The sequence below is a fragment of the Dendrobates tinctorius genome, unplaced genomic scaffold (genome assembly GCF_039654945.1).
Source record: "Dendrobates tinctorius isolate UK_male_01 unplaced genomic scaffold, ASM3965494v1 ptg000216l, whole genome shotgun sequence".
Lineage (NCBI taxonomy): Eukaryota > Metazoa > Chordata > Amphibia > Anura > Dendrobatidae > Dendrobates > Dendrobates tinctorius.
In genome coordinates, this window is record NW_027361883.1 from 5,606,042 (window position 1) to 5,626,960 (window position 20,919).

A 20,919-nucleotide genomic window follows, 5' to 3' on the forward strand; every position below is an offset into this window, starting at 1 on the left:
GATTTTGCGTGGAGCACCAGATCGAGGGAGATTATCAGTGGTCTTGTATGTCTTCCATTTTCTAATTATTGCTCCCACAGTTGATTTCTTCACTCCAAGCTGGTTGGCTATTGCAGATTCAGTCTTCCCAGCCTGGTGCAGGGCTACAATTTTGTTTTTGGTGTCCTTTGACAGCTCTTTGGTCTTCACCATAGTGGAGTTTGGAGTCAGACTGTTTGAGGGTGTGCACAGGTGTCTTTTTATACTGATAACAAGCTTAAACAGGTGCCATTACTACAGGTAATGAGTGGAGGAAAGAGGAGACTCTTAAAGAAGAAGTTACAAGTCTGTGAGAGCCAGAAATCTTGATTGCTTGTTTCTGACCAAATACTTATTTTCCATCATAATATGCAAATAAAATGAAAAAAAAAACAGACAATGTGATTTTCTGGATTTTTTTTTCTCAGTTTGTCTCACATAGTTGAGGTCTACCTATGATGTAAATTACAGACGCCTCTCATCTTTTTAAGTGGTGGAACTTGCACTATTGCTGACTGACTAAATACTTTTTTTCCCCACTGTATATATATATATATATATATATATATATATATATAAACTGTGTTCCAAATTATTATGCAAAAAGAGTTTAAGAGTGATAAGGTTAGAATCTTTTTGTTTGTCATTTAAACTCATTGCTGGTGATGTGTGTCAGGGCTCTTTATGTCACTGAAAGCAATTGCAGATACCTGTGCAAATTAGTTTGGCAGGTGTGTCCAAATAAAGGCAAGACTACTTAAGAAGGCTGTTCCACATTATTAAGCAGCCTACATTTTTTGCCAAAATGGGAAAGAAAAAGGATGTGTCGGCTGCTGAGAAGCAACAAATTGTGGAGTATTTAGGTCAAGGCATGACTACAATCAACATTGCCAGTACACTTCATCGTGATCATCGCACAATCAAGAAGTATGTAGCTGATTCCCAGCACACATGTCTGCGTGCTGATAAGGAAAAATTGAGGACTCTTTCCAACAGGCAATTGCGTCAGGTTAAAAGAGCAGCTGCAAAAATGCCTTGTCATAGCAGCAGACAAGTTTTTGAAGCTGCTGGTGCCTCCAACATCCCCCGAACAACAAGATGCAGGATCCTTCAGAGGTTTGCAGCTGTGTGTAAGCCATCCTGTCGACCACCTCTATCCACTGCACACAAGCAGAAACGGCTCCAGTGGCCAAACGATACATGAAGACTGACTTCCAAACTGTTTTGTTCACCGATGAGTGCAGTGCAATGCTCGATGGTCCAGATGGATGGAGTGGAGGATGGCTGGTTGATGGACACCCCATGAAAACACGGCTAAGGCCTGGATCACACTTCCGTTTTTTTAAATCCGTCCAAATCTGTCGTTTTCCGTTAAAAACGGATCCGCCATGTTTTTGGCGGATCCGTTTTTTTTCCCCATAAACGTGGCGATGGCTGCGGGCGGCAGCAGGTAGGCAGCAGCCACAGGCTGAAGTCAGGCTGTGGCGGACGCTGGGAGCGCGGATGTGCAGTTGGTATCTCTCCTGTCTGCGGTGAGTCTCTCTCCGGTCCCTCCAGTTGCTGCTCTCTTCTTCTAGCTCTCGCTCTCGCTCCCTCTAGCCTTCCTGCTTCTCCTCTCCCGCTCTGTCGAGTGCCCCCTGCTGGCATCCTCAGCTCCTTTTATACTTGCTCTGCCCCATCCCTTCTAGAACTCTCTCTGGTCCGTCCTCCAATTATGTCCCCCGGAAACAGTCCTACACTATTTCCAAGGACAATGAGAGGAAAATGGTGGCACCTCATCTTATATAGACACAATGACGCTATGCAACCAGCCGATCAAAGTAATGCCAGTAGCCAACATGCCTATGGCATTACTGTCATTGGCAGGCAATCCCGCATGTTTAACCTCTTCACTCCGAAGAATGTTTTCACCTTCCTGACCAGGCGATTTTTTCAATTTGGACTACTGTCCCTTTATGAGGTAATAACTCTGGAATGCTTCAATGGATCCCACTGATTCTGAGATTTTTCATGACATATTGTTCTTCATGATAGTGGTAACATTTCTATGCTATGATTTACGCTTATTTATGAAAAAATCAGAAATTTGGCAGAAATTTTGAAAATTTTTCAAACTTAGTTTTTAGTCCTTTAAAACATAGAGTCATTTCACACAAAATAGTTAATAAATAACATTTTTTTTCTGCTAGGAAGTTAGTAGGGTTTCAAATTGACCAGCGATTTCTCATTTTTACAACAAAATTGTCAAGACTCTGGACAGGATGGTGCCACAGGCTGAAGTTGAGCGGCGATGGCCGCGGGCGGCAGCGGGTAGGCCGCAGCCACGGGCTGATGTCAGGCTGTGGTGGCTGCAGGGAGCACAGACAGGCAGTTGGTGTCTCTCTGCTGTACGGCTCGGTGCCGTCTCTCTCCTGTCTGCGGTGAGTCTCTCTCTGGTCCCTCCAGTTGCTGCTCTCTTCTTCTAGCTCTCGCTCTGGCTCTCTGGCACCCTCTAGCCTTCCTGCTTCTCCTCTCCCACACTGTCGAGTGCCCCCTGCTGGCATCCTCAGCTCCTTTTATACTTGCTCTGCCCCATCCCTTTTAGAACCCTCTCTGGTCCGTCCTCCAATTATGTCCCCCGGAAACAGTCCCCCTTGGAACCTTGGTGACAGTCCCCTTGGCTCCGGTTCGGTTACACAGCGGGGACTCCCCCTCCTACACTATTTCCAAAGACATTAAGAGGAAAATGGTGACACCTCATCTTATATAGACAAAATGACGCTATGCAACCAGCCGATCACAGTAATGCCAGTAGCCAACATGCCTATGGCATTACTGTCATTGGCAGGCAATCCCGAATGTTAAACCTCTTCACTCCGACGAATGTTTTCACCTACCTGACCAGGCCAATTTTGTCAATTCGGCCTACTGTCCCTTTATGAGGTAATAACTCTGGAATGCTTCAATGGATCCCACTGATTCTGAGATTTTTCATAACATATTGTTCTTCATGATAGTGGTAACATTTCTATGCTATGATTTACGTTTATTTATGAAAAAATCAGAAATTTGGCAAAAAATGTTAAAATTTAGCGATTTTCAAACTTTTAGTTTATAGTCTCTAAAATCATAGAGTCATTTCACACAAAATAGTTAATAAATAACATTTTTTTCTGCTAGGAAGTTAGTAGGGTTACAAATTGACCAGCGATTTCTCATTTTTACAACAAAACTGTCATGACTGGACAGGATGGTGCCGCCTCCATCCTGGTCAGGTCAGGGTTTCATCTGCCTCTCTTTGGTTCTTGGGACGGCTATTTAACGTTGGCAGTTCCTGAATTGTGTGTTGGTGGTACCTCCGTATACTCGGCTAGTGGTTGCTGACCCAGGTTTACTTGTCTGTAAATGTTGTGCCTCTATGCTTGTGTGTCTTGCTGTATATGACTCGGTTCTGTTTCCTGACTTCTGCTTTTGCATTCTGCTTTGTACTGTTCTGTCTCTCCTGGTAATCAGACCCTGTGGCTTGTCCCTGTTTACTCTTTGTCTTATCCTTATGTACTTCACTCCCTTCTGACTTTGACCCTCGGCTCTCCTTGACTACGTTTTCTGTTTGTGCCCTGCACCCTGTGTGTTTAATGTCTTTCCCTGCATTCACATGAAGTGGCTCCTCCCCTTGTCACGTGACTTCTCAGTGTCAGGTCCTGCACTGCATTAGTTTAAGGTCCTTGAACTCGGCGTGCCTTGTTTCTGCACTCCCTACATTTATTCAAGTGCCCCCTAACAGCGCCTCCTAAGCAGCACCAGTGTGTCACGACAAAAATTTACAAAACCATTTTTTTAAGGAATGCATCACATTTGAAGTGACTGAGCGGTCTATGTGACAGAAAACACCCAAAAATGACAACATTATATAAACTGCACCCCTCAAGGTGCCCAAAACCACATTCAAGAAGTTTATTAACCATTCAGGTGCTTCACAGGAATTAGTGGAATGTGGAGAGAAAAAAATAAACATTTCACTTTTTTTCACAAAAATGTTACTTTAGATCCAACTTTTTTATTTTTACAAGGGTTACAAAAGAACATGTTGAGCACCCCCTAGGGCCATGTATATTACTCAGTACTGGGCCGGTACTTAAAGGGGAAGTGTCACAGCGGCAGTGACCCTGTCTGTGGCCCTGGGCATCCAATAAAAGTGGATATTTACAGGGGAAAAATAAAGAGTTTGTAAAGTGTTCTTGATGCCATCTGTGGTTTCTGGTCAGAGGCGACCAGCGCTGCAGAGCAGATCCTCTGGGACTGATGGTGTGATGCAGCAGAGTTGGTATAGCTCTCCACAGGCAGAACTTAGTCCAAGGACAGATGTAAGATGTAGAAGGTGAAAAGGTGTTGCAAAAAGAATTCAGAGGACACAGCTGAGTGCAGTTCCAAAGCTTTACTCTTGTGTGCACGGATACCCGCTTGGTGCTGCGTCCTCCAGGTGAGGGGTCCAGCAAACTTCCAGGCAGATGAAGAACACCTTTCCAAAACTCCCTTCAGTGTGTTCCTTTCCTGGCCGTCTACCTGTGGTGATTTCTTCCCTCCTCCAGCACCTTCACAAACAGTGTCACAAGCCAGCAGATGCGGATCTTGTCGGGAATAACCTCTAGGTCCCTGGATACTATGTGTCTGCCTTTTCAGCGCGTAATTGTGGATTTGGCTGCGGCACTTGCAATGCTCAGAGTCTCTGGTTTATCTAGCTGAGTCCATTGTCCACTACACTAGTTTTAGGGCCAGTCCCTATACTGCAACTGATCCCTCCACCCAACGTCAGCCAGCATGGAACGAGCCCTACGGACAGTATGGTCGCTGTACCGTGCCTCTAGGATCCCTTCCCTCTTCAGGGAGCTTCCTTCAGTCTCTTTCCATCCCAGCAGCTCCTCCTGACATGAAGCTGCTTCAGCACACATCTGTTACTTTCACTTTCTCCTCATGTTCTGTTCTCTCTGAACTGCACTGTCTTCTCCTGCTCTCTTCCTAATAGCTCCACCCACCTCCCAACACCCTTTAACACCCAGGGAGGGTTGAGATCCTCCTCCCATAGGGTACATCCAGATGCCCTGCTTCTATATGGTGTGTGTTGGGTGCAGGTGTTACAGTCCTGTCAGGTGCCTCCACATTATCTGTGGAGTGGGATACCACACCTTCGGGTGAGGTGCAGTACCTCTGTGGTGACTGAAACCTCAGGGGCACCACATAGCCCCCCTTTTAAATGCAGCATGTCCGCGGACTGGAACAGAGTAAAATGATGTTCCAGGAACATACAAAATTTTTGAACACACGTGTCAGCAGATAAAACATATTCAAACACAACTTCTCTTTATGGGAGGCACTTTCCCTTTAACGTTACATAACACTTAAATTACAAATAACTACATTTACTATATTATACTACTTAACATTTTCCATTTTTACATTAAGTGCTTTCAAGTCCTACAAAATGCAATCACTATCCTTCTCCAGGAACCTATGGGTAGCAACCGTCATTAACTAAAAAGTTTGCCACGAGCTTAGAAAACACTATTCCTACAAAATACTTAAAAAGTGGTTTGGTACCGTGTTAGCCAGTTGAAAAAAATATATAAAGTGCTCTTAGTGAGAGAAACAAGATAGGAATCTTGTGGGTGTGATACCTTTTAATGGCTAACAAATTATAGTGAATGATGTTACAAAGCAAGCTTTCGGGACTGCTTACGTCCCTTCATCAGGCTTATATAACAAAATATTTGAAGAAAGCTTATTTATATACAGTATGAAGCACAGGCTAGTGTGATACATGGACATTTCAGTAAACAAACAATGAGCTTGAAGAGAGAATCCTTAATTAGGTAAGATTAGACAGGAGGTGTGAAAGTTCTGTGAGATCAAAGGGCTGGTGGTGCCTTCATTGTTTTTGGAGGAAATAGCTCAGATATGGTAATGGACCATAAATCCTTCTGACAAATTGAGTCCTGTGTGAATAGAATCAAACATTGTAATGAGTTTGTGTTCCCACACTCTCCGATGTTTCTGTGATTTTTGTTCAGTGGAGATTTTAAGACAACAAACCTTTTAGAAGCTAAAAGTTATATGTAAAACCAAGAGGAAGCACCTTAAGAGGTGCTAAGCTATTTACAAGAACGTTTTGGATCATTCAATGTTCATGATCACATGATCCTATTACCTAGAAACCTGTGCAAAAACTTTAGCAAAACCCTACTGGGTTAACTTTAATTTTTACCTATTTACAGTCTTGTAGGTCCTCTGTTATTTACTCTGGCTGGATAGTGCATCTTCCAGACTGAAAGTAGCATCATGTGCTGTGGTCACAACAGGTGACGTACTTATTGCAGCAGGGATGGATTCTGCTTGTGAGCCTGTCACTGCTGCTGTGGTGGCAGATGGGAGTTCTGCTGGTACCTGAGATCTATCAGCCTCTGAATCAGAGTCAGTTACAGTACCTTGTTGTGAGTTCATTTTCTGGTCTACCAGTCAGGCTCCCTCTGGTGGTAACAGGAGGTAGTGAGGCTGATTTAATCAGTAGAGATCTGCCACCTGATAATGAGGATGACGATTGGACCTCAGGAATCTCAGATTGGATTTAAGACAGCCGACGCCCTACTCTGGTGCTGGTGATTCCTTCTGCTTGTCAGGTCTTGGCTCTCAGCTCTGTTCCAGTCAGCTCAAGCTAAGTTTCTCTGTTAATGTTCACACTTGATTTTGTTGTTCTATTCAGTTTTTTGTGTGGTCATCCAGCCCTGGCTTGGGCTGTGCTGAATTTCCACTCTTATTTATCTGTATTTGCCAATTTGCTTTTTTATTAGATTGGCCTCTTTTTGCTCTGTCTCAGAATATTTCAGAATGCTGATATAGTGGGTGAAGTCTAGTGACTTCAAGGTTAATTTTGTTATCAGAAGTGTTGGACATTATTTTGTAGGGTTTTGGGCAGATTGCAGACAGTGTCTGTCCTTTCCTCTCCTTTCTAGTTAGTTTGGGCCCCATCGTTTGCTCAGCCTATTTTCCTACCTGTGTTTGTGTTTTCATCTTGTTTCACCATCAATACATGTGTGGGGGCTGTCTATTCCTTTGGGGTCTGCTCTGGGGCAGTTAGTTTTCCCTTTTCTTTCTTTAGGCTTACTTAGTCCTCCAGCTGTGACGAGGCATCTAGGTTCATCGTAGGCACGCTCCACAGCTGCTGCTAGTTGTGTGGTAGGATTAGGGATCTGCAATCTGCATAGTTACCAACCTCTCTGGTTTTTCTGAACTTAGCATGACTAGGCTTTTTCCTCCTCGGTGACCCATTCATAGCAGAATCACCAGCCATACCGCAGATTCTAGGGTAATTAAAAGCAGGAAAAAGTTGTTTAAAAAAAAGTGTCAGAATTGTTTTCTATATATATATTTTTTCCTCTTTTTCTCTGGGGTCGTAGGAGGATTTTTTTTTCCCTAATGGAGATTAAGCAATTGTCTGATCGTGTGGAGCAGCTTGCTGCTGAAGTGCAGGGAATTTCCACCTACCTCATTCAGTCACATACTGCTGAACCTAAGATCCCTGCTCCTGATGTGTTTTCTGGGGATCGGTCTAAATTTCTGAATTTTAAGAATAATTGTAAATTTTTTCTTGCCTTGAAGCCTAACTCATCGGGGAGCTCTGCGCAGCAGGTTAAAATTGTCATCTCCTTGCTGCGCGGCGATCCCCAGGATTGGGCTTTTTCTCTGACACTTGAAAATCCTATTCTGACTAATGTGGATGCATTTTTTCAAGCCTTGGGGTTGTTGTATGATGAACCTAATGCTGTTGATCAAGCTTATACTTGGCACAGTAATCTCAATCGAACCATTATAATTGTCCACGGTCCAATTGACTGAAAAGAAGGAATCTTTATCTCCATTATTAAATATTGCATCTACTACTCTCCAAAATTCCTCATCTCGGGTTATAATGTTAATTTTCCTGTAGTTTTTCACAATGTCTTCCACACCAGACAAAGGTTGTGATGAAATGTCCACTACTAGACTTCGGTTCAATAATCGAAAGTCTTCATCTAAAATTATGTGATTGGAGACCCAGAATGGTGGAAAGATGAAAGTTTTGTTAATGAATAGAGGATCTACTTCAGTTGATATTCTAGCTTGATAACAGAACATCCCACACATTATAAGGACACTGACTTCTGGGTGCTTCAAAATTGATGAAATATTATCAAATGTTCCATCTTTTGCACGTTTTATGGTGAAGGCCACACAGATCCCATGTTCTCTCATGTGTTTTGTTAGTATCTGCAGTTCATTTTCTCCAATACCATCATCTGATATTAAAATCCCAACCCAGGTCCAGCCAAAATGCTTCAACAGTTTGGTGATTACCATATTGTGGATGTGGTGATTTTGGACTGTACGGAAAACATGTGGATAGTGGCGTCTATCAGATAATGAGTGATCAGTGGATCCATAGCTGATCTGCAAAACATGAAAAATTTTATGGGGTGACTCATTAAAGTGTTGGCAAAACACCTTAATAAGTCACAAAATTTTTGCGCAGCTTGGTAATTGGCAAAAAATGTTGCGACTTTTTGTGTCTGACCTCTTTCACACATCAGGTTTTCGCCGTCAGGCGCGATCCGGCGCTTTTGACAAAAACCGGATCCGGCGAAATGCAATGCCGGATCCGGTTTCCCCCCCATTGACTTGCATTAGAGCCGGATCGAGCCGGATGGCCATGCGTTTCATCCGATTTTCGCCGGATCCGGCAATGTGACGCGATCCGGCGTCTGGAAAAAACGGCTACTGTAACGTTTTTTGTCTCCGGCGAAAAAGCCTATGAGCGCCGCAATGCGCCTGATCCGGCGACAGCCGGATCCGGTGGCCGGATCCTTTTTTTTGGTCTGAGCATGCTCAGTAGCTCTGCCCACAAGACATATATAAAAGCAAGACAGTGGGACCCTCAGCCACACCCAACATGACACCCAAGCCAAGAACCAGGAGCAGGAGAAGGCAGAAGACATCTGCAGCAGCACCATCAGCACCACCCCAAATGGAGCAGCATGCTGAACAACGGGAGGGGAGTCCAGCAGCAGATGAGAGACGGTAATTATCAAATCCCCCATTCCTCCAAACTAGGGCTATGGAATATCAAGATATTCATTGGCCCTTTGTTTCTCTTTATTCAACAGCCGCCCAATAGATGCAGCAGCAGCAGCAATGGCGGCAGCAGCAGGAACACCACCCACAGCCATGGAGTCTGGCCATGAGGAAGACAGCACATCTTCTTCTGGGAGCCCTCCCTCGCATCGTCAGCGTTTGACGGTAAGTTTTTATTTCCAAAATCCATCATCTCTGTAATATATGTCTATTCATTGCCTTTTATTTAGAAACAGGAATCACAAGATGAAGAGGAGCTCCCAGAAGAAGAAGGAAGGGGTGGACAGACACTTGGAGTGGGCTCACAATTGGTAAGTTTTTTGCATCAAACGCAGAAACACAACATCACACTACACACAACACATAGAAAACAATGTTCTGCAGACCACACACAGCGAACAAATGCCTACATCCAAAGACATAACATTTTTTGTTTTCTTCTCTAGTCTTCCCAATCTGGTGCTCGGCCAAGAGGTCCTCGCAGTGCCTCCCGGGGTCGTCGGCGACAGCAACGCGGCGGTCACCAGCGTGTAAGTATAAATATTTTTGCTTTGTTTTTTTTGCACTTTTTATTTCATTTCTTTTGTGGAGGCTAATTATGTTATTTTTGTCTTTTTCTTTAACAGCCTTCACAGCGTGCTCCCGACTCTGACGGTGAGGATGGAGGGATTGATGTGGACCACCTCATCGATCTCGTCAGAGAAAGGGAGCCGCTCTGGAATATGGCTGACTGCCGCCACGCTGACCTGATCGTTACCCGACGACTCTGGGAGGAAATCTGTTCGCTCCTTGTGGACCGCTGGGAGGACCTCGAAGCTCGGGCCCAGATTAAAGAGCGTAAGTATATACAGTACCGGTTGCTTGATTTAAACCAGTGTTTCCCGAACTCCAGTCCTCGTGGTCCCCACGGATCATGTGTTCAGGATTTCTATTTACTTTGGAAATCCTGAAAACATGACCACTGGGGACCATGAGGACTGGAGTTTGGGAAACACTGATGTTGTATACTAACCACTTTGTCCTTTCTCGTTTCAGGGGAGAGAATTGTGAAGCGGTGGCGGTCTGTGAGGGATCGTTTCAAGAAGGAGTTCAATAAAGAGATGCGGGCCCCGAGTGGATCTGGAGGACGCAGGAGCAAGTACAAGTACGCACGAGCCCTGTCGTTCCTCCGGGAGACAATGCTCACCAGAAGGTAAATATTACACACCACATGTGACAAAAAAATGTTTAGATGTAACTTTTTTTTTTCAGCCAGGGCCATACCATGTCAGTATTTTAATTGTTTTTTTTCTCTTTATTCCACAGCACGGTGAGCAGCACTCGGGAGCCTGCACGATTGGACCCTTCTGAGGCGATCCCTGAGGAGACCGGCACCGAGGGACACTTCGACCGCCCCGGTACATCTGCACCTTCCCAGCCTTCCCACACATTCGACCCATCTGTCCCATCCACCAGCACAGGAGCATCGTGGCCGCCTATATTACATGAAGCTGCTGGTGAGGAGATCGCTTTCCCTTTACCCCACCCTTCTGCCCCTGCCACCTCTAGTACACCTGCGGGTACTGGGCGGCAGCGGCAGAGGGGTCAGGAAAAGAGTTATGCGCCAGAGTTCCTGCATCTGAATGCATCTTTCCAGAACTGTCTAAAAGTCTTGTCAGAGCAAATCTCCGCAGGCTTTCAGCAGATCAACTCCAGCATTCTGGAGGTGAAGACACTTCTGCAAACCATGCATTCAGAAGCAAGATCTTCGCCAAACCACACCTTTTTCAGGTCTGTTGTGGAGCGCATGGAAACGCTATCTCCTACCCAGCAGATGCATGTAATGCATTCGTGCCACGGTGCTCTACAGCAGGTTACCTCCCAACCTCCACCTCCCACCACTGTAGTTCCTCCACCTGCACCCCCTCCAGCCACTTTCCATCCTCCCCCTCCTATTACATCTGCACCCCCTCCAGCCACTTTCCATCCTCCCCCTCCTATTACATCTGCACCCCCTCCAGCCACTTTCCATCCTCCCCCTCCTATTACATCTGCACCCCCTCCAGCCACTTTCCATCCTTCCCCTCCTATTACATCTGCACCCCCTCCAGCCACTTTCCATCCTCCCCCTCCTATTACATCTGCACCCCCTCCAGCCACTTTCCATCCTCCTCCTCCTATTACATACCAGCAACCTGCCCAGTACCAGCAACCTCCCCAGTACCAGCAACCTCCCCAGTACCAGACATCTCCCCACTTCCAGCAACCTGCCCCGTACCAAACTCCTTCCCCGTACCAAACTCCTTCCCCGTACCAAACTCCTTCCCCATACAACTTTCCATCAACATCATCTGCTCCTACAGTCCCTGCCCAACCATCCACTCCACCGCCCACCACCTCTTCTGCCTCCCACATGTCCACCCATTCTGTAGCTTTTTCCACACCATCACCTCTAACTGTTCCTTCCCCACCACGATCCCAGTCCTCTCTCCACACTCCCAGTGTCGAAGTGTCCCGCAGCCCCTACAGCAGTATTTCCACCACACACTACACAGATTTATGATGTGTTTTGTAATAAAAATGCCCTAGAATCATAGAATCATAGAATCGTAGAGTTGGAAGGGACCTCCTGGGCCATCTGGTCCAACCCCCTGCTCAAAGCAGGATTCGCTAAATCATCCCAGTTAGATGTCTGTCCAGCCTCTGTTTGAAGACTTCCATTGAAGGAGAACTCACCACTTCTCGTGGCAGCCTGTTCCACTCATTGATCACTCTAACTGTCAAAAAGTTTTTTCTAATATCTAATCTGTGTCTCCTCCCATTCAGCTTCATCCCATTGCTTCTAGTCTTTCCTTGTGCAAATGAGAATAAAGTTGATCCTTCTACAATGTGACAGCCCTTTAGATATTTTTAGACAGCTATTAAGTCTCCTCTCAGTCTTCTCTTTTGCAAACTAAACATTCCCAAATCCTGCAACCTTTCCTCATAAGACAGGGTTTGCAGACCGGTCACCATTCTGGTCGCTCTTTTCTGAACTTGCTCCAGTTTGTTGATGTCTTTTTTAAAATGTGGTGCCCAAAATTGGACACAATATTCCAGATGAGGTCTGACCAAAGAGGAGTAGAGGGAAATAATTACTTCACGTGATCTAGACTGTATGCTTCTGTTAATACATCCTAGAATTGCATTTGCCTTTTTTGCTGCTGCATCACACTGTTGACTCATATTCAGTCTGTGATCTATTAGTGTACCCAAGTCTTTTCCACATGTGCTGTCACTTAGCCCTATTCCTCCCATTCTATATATGCTTTTTTCATTTTTATTGCCCAGATGTAGTACTTTGCATTTCTCCCTGTTAAAAAACATTCTTCCAACTGGATGTGCAGCCATTTACGACCACTCTTTGGGTCCGATCACTAAGCCAGTTATGAATCCACCTAACAGTTGCCTTGTCCATTCCATACTTAGTCATTTTTTCAATAAGGATTGTATGAGAGACTTTGTCAAATGCTTTGCTGAAGTCAAGATATACTATATCTACAGCATTTCCTTGATCCACCCAATCAGTAATACCATCATAGAAGGAAATTAAATTAGTCTGACATGACTTATTAGTTACAAACCCATGCTGACTCTGTTTAATCACTTCATTCTTATCCAGGTATTGACATACATGTTGTTTAATAATTTGTTCAAAGATCTTTCCTGGTATAGAAGTCAGACTCACCGGCCTATAGTTGCCTGGGTCCACCTTCTTCCCCTTTTTGAAGATAGGAACAACATTTGCTCTTCTCCAGTCTTCTGGCACTTCTCCTGTTCTCCAAGAATTTTCAAAGATTATGGAGAGGGGTTCAAAAATTTCTTCTGCTACCTCCTTCAGTACTCTGGGGTGTAATTCATCTGGACCTGGAGACTTGAATACATTTAGGTTAGCTAAGTGTTTCCTCACTATCTTTCTGTTTATAGATATCCTGGATTCTTCTATTCCCTTAATAGGACAGTGAATAACAGTTGATGTTACATTTCCTTTCTGAGAGAAAACAGATGCAAAATAGGAATTTAAAAGTTCAGCCTTCTCAACATCCTGTCTTACCATTTCATCATTTTTATCCTGTAAAAATCCTATAGCATCTTTGACTTTTCTTTTACTTTTGACATATCCCCAAAATCCTTTATTATTGCTTTTGACATCTCTTGCAAGCCTCAATTCATTTTCAGCTTTAGATAATCTGATTTGTGCCTTGCAGGTTCTGCAGACAGCATTATATTCTTCTTTAGATATGCCTCCTTCTTTCCATTTTATAAACATTTTTTGCTTCCTTTTTAGCATGTGCTTAAGTTCTGTGTTCATCCATCTTGGTTTCCTTAAATGCTTCCTATTCTTCCCTCTTTTCGGAATTGTTAACAACTGTGCTTTGAGAATTTCATTTTTCAAGATTTCCCATCCTTCCTGGACATTTTTGTCTTTAAGGATATCCAGCCCTGTTGGTTTCAAACCTTTATTAAAAAAGTTTTTTTAACTTTAAAAACAATTTACAAAAAAAAAATATTTTAAATAAAAGTTAAATTATTGTTTACACTGGTTGTCTGTCATTTCTTTCTGCGTCGAAATATGTTTAAAAAAAAGGTTAAATACAGGGTATTTAAAAGGTGAAATGGCATTCAAAACCAGGTATATAACTGTGGGTAAATTTTAGCTTTTTGCCACAGTTGTGTTCCTGGTTGTGTTTGAAGCAAAGTATTTCACCTAAAAAGTTGTGTTTATTGTTGGTGATTTCCTAACAATGTACACAACTTTTGATTAAAGGTGAAATACTTTGCATAAAACACAACCAGGTACACACCTGTGGCCTAAAGCTAAAAATAGAGACCATGACAAGATAGCCAACTTTGGTTGGCAAAGGTATATACTGTTGGTCCAGAAGGTACACATGTTTGGTTAGGGCACAAATCTTTCACACTCTGTCATCCTGCCAGTGTACTCTGCCTTGAGGTGACATAAAGTATAGTGCAAAATTGTCCCTCATTACTGAAACCGTCACAGAACTTCTAGTGGTAATGTCATGGTAATCTTGCAAGGTGGTTTCTTCAGAGGTGTCCTCAATGGAAATGGGTTCCTTGCAGATAACAAAATTGTGGAGTACCACGCAAGCTTTGATCACCTCGTCAACAGTTTCTGTCTTGAGGTTGATCGCAGTCAATAGGACCCGCCATTTGGCCAGAATACCAAAGGTACATTCAACAATTCTTCTTGCTCTTGTGAGGCGGTAATTAAAAATGCGTTTTGGTCTTGTCAATCCTCTGCTAGAGTACGGTTTCAAAAGGTGTTCTGACAGCTGGAAGGCTTCATCCCCTACACAGACAAATGGCATAGGTGGACCAGATGTTTGCGGCAGCGATCTAGGGGGTGGGAACTGGAAGGTGTTTCCATACAGTTTACGCCCCATGGCAGACAGTTTGAAAACTTGAGAGTCATTGGAGCAGCCATAGGCCCCAATATCAACAGCAATAAATTTGTATTCCGCGTCAGCGATGGCCATGAGGACAATTGAAAAATATTTCTTGTAATTGAAATATTCCGATCCCGATCCGGCTGGCTTTGCAATGCGGATATGTTTCCCGTCCACAGCGCCCAAGCAGTTTGGAAACTGACATATCTGTTGAAACTTGTCAGCAATTTCAATCCACCTCTCTGTTGTGGGCTCTGGTAAAAACTCTTCAGCTAAGGAGTCCCACAGTGCACGGCATGTGTACTTCACTATTCCAGATATGGTGGAAATCCCGAGTCTGTACTGGAAATGCAGTGATGAAAGGGATTCTCCAGTTGCAAGAAATCTGTGGGGAATTAAAAAACAATCAATTAATTTTAAATCACAGCATTACATACCAAAACTGACCTATAACACTTGGAGATACAAACTACCACCAACAAGATTGCAGTGAAAGTGTGCTCTGATGCGAGCATATCCAATAAATGTGGCTTACCTTAAAGTCACCATCAGACGCTCTGCGGGTGAAACGGAGAAGCGGCAATAGGTGTCCGCTTTTCTTATGAGGTGTGCAATGCGCTCCACCAAGTAATCAAAATTCTCCATTTTCATCCGAACATATCCAAAAAATTTATCCGGGTTTCGTCGAAGGTCCATGCAGAGTATAGAATAGACCCCACGCGTCATTCTCTTGGCTGTGATGGGGTGGATCCACAAACGTCGTCTACGATGCCTGATGCGCTGCTGTCTCGCTCTCTCCTTCTCCAGAACAATCACCCTCAAACGATTCGCCTCCGCTGTAAAATCCGCCAAATTCTTCAAAATATTTCCAATGACAACATCCATCTTCGCCAGTAACTTGCTCTTCTCTCCAACCTGCACTTTCTCCTCTACAACCTGTCAAAGGGCTGTAGGAACACGCTATATATAGTTTTCCAGTAGCCAATCCCGTTCGGAAGGCCACAAGGGTCAATTTTAAAAACCGGATCCGGCGTAATCCATCGAAAAACGGATAGAAAAACGGATGAACCGGATGAGACGGATCCGGTTTTGTCTGTCAAGAACAAGACGGATCCGGCAGAAAACCGGATCCGTCACATCCGGTTTTACTAAACATTTGCCGGATCCGGCGTTCCGGCACGACGCCGGATCGCGCCTGACGCCGAAAACCTGATGTGTGAAAGTAGCCTTTACCTGCCAGTCCTGGCCATCTAAGCAAATACGAGTGTCAAGTGTCGCATTGATGGGGCACAGTCTCATCTTTATGGACAATTCTCCATTGTCATGCTATCACTTATCAGAGCCCAGTCATGGGGGAAACGCGTTGAGAGTCTGGTGTTTTCATCTATATATAAACTTGGTTTGCAGGTAACTATGTGGTACATCACATGAGGACAGATAAGTACAGCTAATTTGTTATGACTGTTTTGTCCTTTTGGCTTATCTATCGTTATCCTTATCTACATGTATTGATGTAGTACCCAGGTGTGCTTTTACAGTAGTTTGAATATCGATTTTAAATATCCGTGAGCAATATTGTTGGGCGGCTGGAGCAGAGTTCTCTTCACTTGCTATTAGAGGAAGTGCTATTGTAACAAATGGAAGCAGAGGCAGAGATGGTGAAGTTCACATTCGTTTTTATTTTTTAAGTGGAACCTCGGGGCCACGGTCTGGGGGGCTCCGAAGGAGGCATAACTAGGGAGCACCAGGTACCCGTAGTAAAGCCCCTCAGGCAGGGCAAGAATGGAATACCCGGAGGACACAGGTGCTACCTCCAGTTAGACCCTGAACACGTGGCAGCTGTCCCAGCGGGACCAAAAGGGATAACAAGTTACAGCAGAGTCCGTAATGCGCTGGGTCCTGGATCCGGTTAGTTGGTACATAGTTGGTTCCAGTGACCTTCACACAGTCCTTGGACTCGGATGGCTGTAGACGGAATGGGATGGCTTAGGCCCAGATGGTTGCTGATATAACCAGGTAACACAGGATACTGATATGCTGTGGAAACAGAGAGCATTAGACAATGCACAGAGACTGCAGATGCAGCGCAGACAGGTTAGCATGAGAACCGGATGTAGCAATGAAAGATACTCGTTGCTCCGGCGCTCTCCCTATGGAGGAGAGGCCAGAAATACAGCCAGTGAGCTGCCATTGGTTGATTGCATTTTTTGAATAATGCACGCCGCCCCTTTAAGAAGGCAAGAGAGCGGGCGGGTGTGCCCTAATAGTCTTAGCTACAGATCTCCTCACAGGACGCCAGGAGGAGGAGGCAGGAGGGAGGACAGAACGCTGAGCAGCAGCATGAGAGGCTCGAGATGAGTGCCCAGAACGGAGAGCAGCGGCAGGCCTGGATGCAGCGCCAGGATGGGGGACAGGTGTAACAGCTATTTGCAGTCGGAGAAATATTGCACTGATTGAGGGACCTTCACACATTGGCTCTCCGTGGAAACACACTAAAGTGTGGAAGTACTCACAGGTTTAAGCCTACCGTTCCCTATCGCAGGTGGTATATTAGTCAAAGTTGGTGGCGTAGCAGCCACGTGGATCATGTCCTGGCTAGAAGCAAACAGGATAACCAGCATGAACGAGAGCACATGTGCAGCGTCATCTCTCCTGACAGGATGAGGCTTCACTCCTTTGTGGAGGAGATTATGAGGAGAAAGATGTCCCCTCAGTGTGGATTTTAATGGAAACTGCTGGGAACAGTAGTGTATGCTGGAGATGAGCGACTTTGCCTTTTATAGGGTCGAGTCTGGTTTCATGGATCCCGACTTTCGCAAAAGTCGGGTCGAACGGAATCGGCCGACTATAGGGAAAAGTCGGAGGCCGACTGAAACACGAAACCCAATGCAAGTCAATGGGGAAGCAAAGTCGGCAGGGAGTGGAGGACAGGAAACACACCTACAGTGCCCATTTCAATGCCAACAACATCAATTCTTATTACTGAAGCTTGTCAACCTTAATTTACTTTATAATAAGAGCTACGCATTGAAAACTGGGGATTATTTGGCTAAAGATGTGGGGGTGGTAGGGCTGGTCCAGGTTTTCATGTGCCCTGGGCCAAAGAGTGTCAGTGCGCCCCTTTAACACATGCCACAAGTCATGATGCTCCGATACGGCACAGAAATATAGATATAGTATAATGACAAATACTTCACTGCTTACATGACATGACTGATCTATTTTAAATTCTACATTAGCTCAAAAAAGGACAATATATTACTCCATACAGTATTATGGCCACCACATTGTGCGCCATACAGAATAATGAGCCCCATATATTTCTCCGTACAGAATAATTGGTCACATCTAATGTTCCATACAGTATATGCTGAGCTCCACATAATGCTACAGTATATGATGGTCCCCATGGACGATGCTCCAGTGTGTTATGGGCCCAAATAATGCTCCATACAGTATATAATGGGCCCCATTTCTAATGCTCCAGTGTATAATGGGCCCCGTAAATGCTGCTCCAGTGTCTGATGTCCCCCATTTGCAATGCTCCAGCATATGATGGGACTCATGGATGATGCTCCAGTGTATGATGGGCCCTAATAATGCTCCATATATAATGGGCCCCATTTCTAATTCTCCAGTGTATAATATGCCCCATAGATGCTGCTCCAGTATCTGATCTGCCCCATTTAGAATGCTCCAGTATATGGTGGGCCCCATGGATGATGCTCCAGTGTCTTATGGGCCCTAATAATGCTCCATGTATAATGGGCTCCATTTCTAATGCTCCAGTGTATAATGGGCCCCGTAAATGCTGCTCCAGTGTCTGATGTCCCCCATTTGTAATGCTCCAGTATATGATGGGCCTCATGGATGATGTTCCAGTGTATGATGGGCCCTAATAATGCTCCATGTACAATGGGCTCCATTTCAAATGCTCCAGTGTATAATGGGCCCCGTAAATGCTGCTCCAGTGTCTGATGTCCCCCGTTTGGAATGCTCCAGTATATGATGGGCCCTATTTTTAATGAACGGAGGCATGGTATATGAAAAGAGGTCCATGGAGTTATCTGAAGTGTGTACTGCCACATCCTTCACTTTTGGTGTGGGTGAAGGACACAAGGAAAGGGATTGCTCCTGACCAGAAGCCTGCACTGACGACTCAGTGCTTGCATTTTTTGAAACTTCAGAAGAGGAGGTGATAGAGCTGGAGGCTGTTTCAGCAATGTAAGCCAAAAACAGTTCCTGATGATCCGGCTTTAAAATCAGTCTACCTACTCCCAGAAAAGGGATCCTTCCAGGTCTTCCGGAGCTACACCATGACGCAGCCTCAACACCTCCTGCCATAGCTGCTATTGTGTTTTGGCACTACCAGCAGATGCACCACCATCACTAACAGGTGGTCCCCCATGCCCATGTCTGCGGCCTCTTCCACCATACTTCCTCATGTTTTTAAAAAGGGACCCAAAATACTAGCAGATATATGGTACTGTATCAGAAGCATACAGTTCTATACAGTCTAGGGATAACAGTAAATCTCCATATATATTTCATGAGTCATACACAGATGCTCACAGGCTCAGTATGGATTACACAATAAAATAAAAAGTTGTAAAAGGGTACAGTATCACCCGATACAAGGTATATATAGTATAGTGTAAACATTCTGAATCTCCGTATATATTTCAGGAGGCAGACACAAACGCTCTCAGGCCCAGTATGGATTACAGAAGAATATGAAAAGCTGTAAATGGGTAATTTAACACAAGCTTACAGCTGTATATTGTGTTGGGGTAATCTTAAATCTCCAAATATATTTCCGGCGTAACAGACAGACGTTCACAGGCTCATTATGGATTAAACCTGAATCTAAATAGCAAACAAGGTTACTGTATCAGAAGTGTACCTCTGTATACAGTGTTGGCCAAATTTGAAATCTCGGTATATATTTCCGGAGTCACCCTCAGACGCTCACTGAGTCTGGGTTTGACCATAATAAAAAATGTTGCTAAAAAGGTACTGGATAACAAGATAGCAAGTATATATATTATAGGGTACAATTGAAATCTCAGTATACATAGTCCCATAGTCACTCTCAGACGCTTACTCAGTATAGATTTGACCGTAACACTAAATGTCGACCAAAGGTACTGTATAACAAGATACAAGCTGTATCAAGTATAGGGTAAAAACTGGTATCGACGATTCACCGTATATATAGACGGCGTAAACCACACACGCTTACTCACTATGGATGATACCTTAATAACAAATTTTGAACAAAGGTACTGTATCAGCACATGCCAGGTGTATCCAGTCTAGGGGTAATTTTAAATTTCCGTCTACACTTCCGTAGTCAGACACAGACACTCACAGGCTCAGTATGTATTACACCAGAATTTAAAAAGTAGAAAAATGGAAAGTTATTCGAGGCGTACACCAGTATACAGTGTTGTGGTGCTTTTAAATCTTCGTATATATTTCAATCTAAGTAAGCCAGTCCAGACTCTCCGCTACTGGAAACTACATGGATGAAAGTACAGACGGAAAGTCGAGTGTTTGCAGAAATTTGGGAATTACTCATCGCGGGAAAACCTCCCGGTAGATGTTGCAGAGGCGATGCAGACCCTCGATTACTGTGTCTGTGGAGACAGCGAAAATGGTTCTTTGTGAAGAAAGGATTGATTTATCGCAGTAGCGTGGATCATGTCACCTTTACTCGTCTCCATCAAATTGTGATCACAGGGAGAGATGTAGTCATGGTCCTCACTGCCTATGTGTCTGGTCATTTTGGAGGGCAAAAGACAGAAGCCACAGGCCATAGGCAATTCTATTGGATTGGCATGAGAGGAGACATTGAAAAATGGTGGCAGGAATGTCACACGTCTGTGACTATCACAACTGTGAAACGTGATCATAAAGCACCACTGCATCCGCTTGTAAGTTGACGTCCATTACAAATGGTAGCCATTGATCATCTGAAGGTAGAGGCCAGCAGGATAGGCTATAGCTACATCTTAACCATCATCGATCAATACACCAAATTTCTAGTGGCCATCCCTGTGAAGGATTTAACTGCCCATACTACACAGTGGTGGAGTAGGGAAACATAAGTATTGCAACTTGCAAGTGCTGTGGCCATGACCAAGCAGGGGGGCACACTCATGGGTGACGGTACTGGCACAGGGCCCCTCATAGTACGCTGCTGTGTCTGATGGTGAGTGGGCCCCCCACGGTCAGAGACACTGTGTTGTACTATGAGGGGCCTTGTGCCAGTGCCGTTGGCCATCAGTGGGCCCATCCACCTGTTCAGAGCAATGGCACTTGGCCGGGTGCA

At 44.6% G+C, this 20,919-nt stretch overlaps 1 protein-coding gene across 1 annotated transcript in view; it reads right to left on the reverse strand.

Annotated features, from left to right (window-relative positions):
* LOC141058890 (vomeronasal type-2 receptor 26-like) overlaps positions 1–20,919 on the reverse strand; it is an 80,904-nt gene that overhangs the window by 19,878 nt on the left and 40,107 nt on the right. Inside the window, exon 3 of the mRNA XM_073555093.1 lies at positions 8,188–8,475. Within this exon, the coding sequence (XP_073411194.1) occupies positions 8,188–8,475 (288 nt within the window). The remainder of the gene's footprint in view (positions 1–8,187; positions 8,476–20,919) is intronic.